General features: G+C 57.4%; 1 protein-coding gene across 3 annotated transcripts in view; it reads right to left on the minus strand.

The window, feature by feature from the left end:
* Window positions 1-1,373: 1,373 nt before the first annotated feature.
* Window positions 1,374-6,374, minus strand: part of FAM53A (family with sequence similarity 53 member A) — a 26,244-nt gene continuing 21,243 nt past the window's right edge. For all 3 annotated transcript variants that reach the window (XM_017538985.2, XM_037742169.1, XM_017538984.2), the window contains exon 5: window positions 1,374-2,296. In XM_017538985.2, the coding sequence (XP_017394474.1) occupies window positions 1,991-2,296 (306 nt within the window). In that variant the 3' untranslated portion in view covers window positions 1,374-1,990. The remainder of the gene's footprint in view (window positions 2,297-6,374) is intronic.

Raw genomic sequence — 6,374 nt, forward strand, 5'->3', positions numbered from 1 at the left:
GGGGACCACAGGGCCCTCTGCAGTCACAGCCACACGCCCTGCTTTGTCTCTGACGCCCTCCCCGGCCTGCAGCAGAGGGCCCAGTGGGACCTGGCAGGCATGACACCACCAAGACAGCCCCACAGCCCCATCTCCACGGCTGTCCAGGCTGCCGTGTCCCACAGGCCAGGGGCCAGTGCCCTGGAGGTCACTACAGCCCCACAGCCGGGCTCTGAAGGACCCTGCCCTTATGAAGTCATCTCAGAGCACCGCTCGCCTCACTCCACATCCCATCACCCTGCACGGTGAGCTGACTATGCAAGCCACTGGCTTTTGCTATGTCACCCAGGATTGATCTCCACAAATTTACCCAAAACACAACCTCCCCATGCAGCCTGGCAACTGCATCAAAGTCCAGCGCCAGAGGCCTCCCTTCCCTCCACGTGGGGCCAGGGGTGGCTCTGGGGAGCAGCTGACACTCTCAGGATCCCGAAGCCTCTCCACACTTCGGGGGCCAACTGGCTCCCATCTCTCAAACCCCTGCTCTGTCCGCCTCAGCACAGGAGCCACCCAGGGCCTGCCAAGGACAGAGGGGCTCCTGATCCCAAGCCAGCACAGCAGGAGTAGGCACTGCCCCAGCGGAGGAGGGCGGGACCTGGGCAGGGCTCCTGCTTACTAAGGCCCCAAATCCCCCAGCCCCATCCTCCATCTCACAGGGCAGAGACAGAAGAGTCACCCAAGCCAGAATCTTTCACCAGGGCAGCTCGGCCCCAGTAGAGCTGATCCAAAACCACACCACTCGCCACCTGTGCCCACCTTTGATCTGCGGCCCACGTCAGTTAAGAAAGTGGTACTCATCAACTTCAATACCTTTCCATGAATTTTCTTGGGGGAAAAAAAATCAAGAAAATTCCCCAAAATTGTTAATGTTTTCTTTTGCTATCGCAAACCCGAAACCCCTATGATTTTATTAAAAGTGCAGGATGGGCTGGACACAGTGGCTCACGCCTATAATCCCAGCACTTTGGGAGGCCGAGACGGGTGGATCACGAGGTCAAGAGATCGAGACCATCCTGGTCAACATGGTGAAATCCTGTCTCTACTAAAAATACAAAAATTAGCTAGGCATGGTGGTGCATGCCTGTAGTCCCAGCTACTCGGGAGGCTGAGGCAGGAGAATTGCTTGAACCCAGGAGACGGAGGTTGCAGTGAGCTGAGATCGCGCCATTGCACTCCAGCCTGGGTAACAAGAGGAAACTCCATCTCAATAAATAAATAAATAAAAGTGCAGGATGAAGAACAAAGTCCCTTGCCCCGTCTGGTGCTGAGCCAGACCAGAGGCCTGAGGCGAAGCCAGGTCCACTTCAACTGGTGAAAATGAAAATTCATCAGAGTCATAGTGCATAGCAAGCGCCTTTTATTAAATTCACAGAGTGGGTGCTGCCAGCAGGACGGCCTTCCCAAAGGCCTGGCGCCACACCCCACCCAAAGGCGCCCAGGCCTTCCCAGGCCACAGGAACCATGGACTCATGGCAGCTCGGCTTGCCCCAAATGGTCTCCCCGTTACCAGTGGAAAGCCAGGCAGCCACAGCTGGCAGTTCACTGGCATGTGGGTGACAAGATTCACGGGCACAGATGCCCTGGCACAAGCCCCAAGCGTCGTGACCCTCTGGAGGGAGGGACGCACAGGGCCAGCGGGGCCCTCACCACCAGGCCTGGGCTTTCCCAGCAACTAAAGCACGCAAGGCGCCCTGCATGGCAGGCTTTTCATGAGGAACACAGACCCGTGCTAATCTATTTGCAGATTCATGTTTAATAGAACGCCCTTCTGAAATGCATCCAAAATAGAGAAGCTCTCTCCCGAACTGCAAAAGCCATAAAAATGCAAAATACTTCTTTAGGAAAAGCGGAATGAAAATCATGCCTCAGTGTTCAAAGTAGCGTGAGGCCTACTCTGTGCACCAGGGCAGGTGGGGGCGGCACCCGCTGCCCCAAACAGCTCCCCCCAGCCTCAGTTCTTCTCTATCTGCTCCAGGTCCAGCTCCTCTCGGGCCCGGGGGAAGACACCCTCCTCCCCGGCGCTGTCCCCATCACTGGGGTCCCCGTTGTTCCTGCTGGAGCCATCACCGGCCACAGACTCCCTCGAGGCCCACCGGCCGGGGCTGGTCCTGCAGCCCCTCTGGCTGCAGCCAGACATGGCAATGGCCGGGAGGCCCCGCGAGTCACATGGAGCGGTCAGAACCGTCTTCACTGGGGAGTCATCCTCGTCGTCATCTTCGTAATTGAGGGAACAAAGGCTTTTTGAATTTTTTAAAGTCTGCAATAGAAAAGATACAGGCTTAAAGCATTCCCAGCAGGTCACCTGGGAGGCAGCAACCCACCGACCCGTCGAGGGGTCCATGTGCTAGGGGTCTGGCCACCCCCAAGACCACACAAAGCAGTCGTCCTCTCTAGACTGGCCACAGCCCTTGGGGCCCCTTCTTCAGATCCTGCCCACGCCCACCCCGGCCCAACCAGCTGGTCCCTCAGCTTTCCTCGGCCCCCTCCCAGCTGGTACCAGAGACACACAGCCTGGCCCTGCCCAGCCCCGACAGACCAGGCTGGTGGGCACCTAACACCTGAGCAAGCCCCCCAGACACCCGGGGCTCACAGGTGACAGCCTTGTCCCAGCCACAGTGGGCTGGCCGAGGAGGGTACCTAGTGCCTCCACTTCCGACAACAGCCCACCCAGGGGGCTCTCAGAAGACACCTCACAGCCGCCTCTGAGGCCCTGCAGTGGCTCCATCTCTCCCTGACCTGTGCCCATCAGGCCCCTGGTGCCCCACCTCGTCCACATCCTCAGGGGCCCGCCAGGCGTACCTCCCACCTTCTCCATCCTCGCACCTACTCCCCTGATAGTTACGCAAATAGAAATGCATACAAATCTTTCTCATCTCAAAATACATGCGACAGGTGCACACACAGGAGCTCCCTGGGCAAAGCCCACCCTCATCCCAGGCAGGCAGCTTCCAGCCCCCCATGCCATGCCCAGGCCTGCCCACAGCAGGGCCCTGAGTGTCAGGCCCTGGCACTCCCTCTGCTCTCTGGAGGTGCTGCCACCACCCCCTTCTCACTCTGGCCCTGGCCAAATCTCAGCAGCCCCCTTCCCAAGGCCTATGAGGGATAGGGGCTCCCCCAGGATGCACCCACCAACTGGAGTGCTCTGAGCTGCTGGCAGAGTCTCCACCCACCCAGGCGTCTCCAGGGTCCTGAGACCCAGCAGGCGGGTCCAGTTGGGGCATGAGTCCAAGGCCATGGCCAGGGCAGCAGCCCCTCAGCACGCCTGGGCCCTACCCCTGCCACCTCCTAGTCCTTGCCTTAAGACCCCCACCTGTGGTGCCTAGCACCATCCATGCCACACGTGCACCTCCACCGTGAGCAGCCTTCCTACTGAGCCCCACTCCTGGGACACCTCCAGGCCCCCTCAGGGTCAAGGCTACCCTCCTGGACCATACCCACGCTGGCCTCAGACACCTCGCCTCGTGGCTCAGGCTTGTGAGGGCACGTGGGTGCCACTGGCCACGCCTGCAGGGCACAGGGCACCATGATGCCAACGACAAGGCACAGGCCACACTGACACAACCCCGGCCACTTAAAATTATAACCTAGAGAACAAGCTCGCCAACTCCACAGGACCCAAGAAACTCCCCAGACCACCTTCATCCAGAGCAAGAAAACGCTCCACAGACAGGAACCGAAAACACTTCCCTGCTGGGCGCCGTGGCTCACGCCTGTAATCCCAACACTTTAGGAGGCCAAGGCAGGCAAATCATCTGAGGTTGGGAGTTCAAAACCAGCCTGACCAACATGGAGAGACCCCGTCTCTACTAAAAATATAAAAAATTAGCTGGGCATGGTGGAGCATACCTGTAATCCCAGCTACTCGGGAGGCTGAGGCAGGAGAATAGCTTGAACCCGGGAGGCAGAGGTTGTGGTGAGCCGAAATCATGCCATTGCACTCCAGCCTGGGCAACAAGAGTGAAACTCTGTCTCAAAAAAAATAAAACACTTCCCAGCAACTGTTTTTTATAAAGGCACATGGGCCTTGGGGACAGAGCTCCTTTTTTCTAAGGACATTATTGGGCTCTAAAAGACAAAATGACGTATTTTCTGTCTCTGTGGTTCTCCTATAAAAAGTGAATCACTGAGAAGTAAAATTCTAAAGAATAACTTTTTTTTCTTTTTGAGACAGGGTCGCACCGCACCCAGCTGGAGTGCGGTGGTGCCATCACAGCTCACTGCTGTCTCCAGCTCCCAGCTCAAGCGATTCTCCTACCTCAGCCTCCCGAGGGGCTGAGACCACAGGCATACACCATCGTGCCCGTCTAACCTTCATATTTTTTGCAGCAGTGGGGTCTTGCTTTGTTGCCCAGGCTGGTCTCCAACTCCTGGGCTCAAACAATCCTCCCACCTCAGTCTCCCAGAGTGCTGATATTACAACCATGAGCCACCATGCCCCACTTCACTCAAATCTTTAAAGATATAATTGGCCACATGTTTTGGTCACAAAATAAGGATGCATAATTTCTTTTTCATTCAAATCAAAGTGAATTTTCCCATCAGCATCACTTGTATGTGCAAGCCCCAGGCCCACCCTGAGGATGTGGCTGGCCTCCAGGCTCCTGCTGGATCATATGGAGACCGGGTCTCAACCATGACTTTGCAGCCTGGCTGCTGCCGGGCTGCCCACACAGGATGGCCTGTTGTCCACGGCACCGCCAGGCCGAACCACGAATGCACTGGAGGTGGCGGGGAAGTTATACACCTTCAGGGGCCAGTTTCCTTCCACTTCGAACCACAGCACTGTTTTGATTCAGAGTTGACCCTCAGGACTGACGGCTCTGACCCAACAGATGGCGCAAGAGCCACGACGAGGCCTCGGGCGCGTGACTCGCCCTCACGGGCACAACTGTGAGGCTAGAGCCTGAAATGAGTGGGCTCTGAAAGCCTCTGATGACACGGTCAGTGGAGAGAAACCACTGCTGCCCACAGACACGGCAGCTGCAGAGCCAAGCACCCAACACCGCCAGCAAAGGCCGCACAGGGCCGAAGGGGCCGCGCGCTGTAGAGACGGTGGAAACCGAGGCTCCTGGGCTGGTGCTGGCCTGGACTGTGCCGCCCGTCCACCTCCACCCCACCCCTGGGCACCAGGCCCCGGGCTCAGTCCCAGCTTCTGCTATCATCACTGCAGTTGGAAGGTCACCTCCACCTGAGCATTGAAACACAAAACTCTTGTTCAAAACACAAAGATCACACCTTCAAATTCTAAACCAGGCTCCAGAGTACAGAGGCCTTTCAAACTGTGTGCGAGACCCTTCCATCAGTCTAGGGGTGCACCGGCCCTGGCTGACAGCCGGAGAGTCTCTGGCACCTGACGTGGATTAACTCAGCCACTGGAAGCCAGTAAAACCCTGAAAGGTCAGGGAAGCCTCCTACAAGCCAACCTGCAGTGGCTCAGCAAACGCCCAGGGCCCCATCTCAGCCACATCCGTACCTACTCCTTGCCAAGGCCTCTGGTTTTTGTCAAACTCAAACACTGGTTTTCTCTCTTGTGAAAGCTCAAGCTCCATCCACCATGTGGGAGGGGCTCATATGGTCCCCTCACAGCCAAGGCGGCCCTGGCCACTGGGTCACTCTGCAGCAGGGCCAGGCAGCAGCCAGGGGTGGGGAGGGCTCCCCAAGGGCCTGGTGGTGCCTGGAGTACAGCATAGCACGTGTGCAAACAGGCAGCCAGGCAGAGCAAAGAATCTCCCTCCTGCCAAAGGAGGAAGAGGCCAGCCCGGCCGAGCCACAGAGCCCACAGGGCATGGGCAGGGACAGAGATGGCCACAGCAAGCTCCATGCACAGGTCAGGCAAGAAGGCCAGTGTGAGAAGCACTGAGACCTAGACCCCTTGCTGCCTCTGGTGAGCGCCCTCCCATCCCTGCAGGTTTCTTCTGAGGAAAGCACGGACAGAACATTCTAGACTGGGGAGCTGGCCGACAGCACATGCAAAATCCAGCTGAGCGAGGCTTGCTCAGACAACCTGCTCGGACTGTGAATGAAGGGTATGTATATGAGTGAGAAATGAGCCTTAATATTCCAGGAAGCCGGCCGAGCGCGGTGCCTCACGCCTGTAATCCCAGCACTTTGGGAGGCAGAGGCTGGCAGATCACCTGAGATCAGGAGTTCAACAGCCTGACCAACATGGAGAAACCCTATCTCTACAAAAAATATAAAACTAGCGGGGCAGGCCAGGCGCGGTAGCTCAAGCCTGTAATCCCAGCACTTTGGGAGGCCAAGGCGGGTGGATCACGAGGTCAAGAGATCGAGACCATCCTGGTCAACATGGTGAAACCCCGTCTCTACTAAAAATA

Source organism: Cebus imitator, unplaced genomic scaffold (genome assembly GCF_001604975.1).
Source record: "Cebus imitator isolate Cc_AM_T3 unplaced genomic scaffold, Cebus_imitator-1.0 Scaffold117, whole genome shotgun sequence".
NCBI classification, from domain to species: Eukaryota; Metazoa; Chordata; class Mammalia; order Primates; family Cebidae; genus Cebus; species Cebus imitator.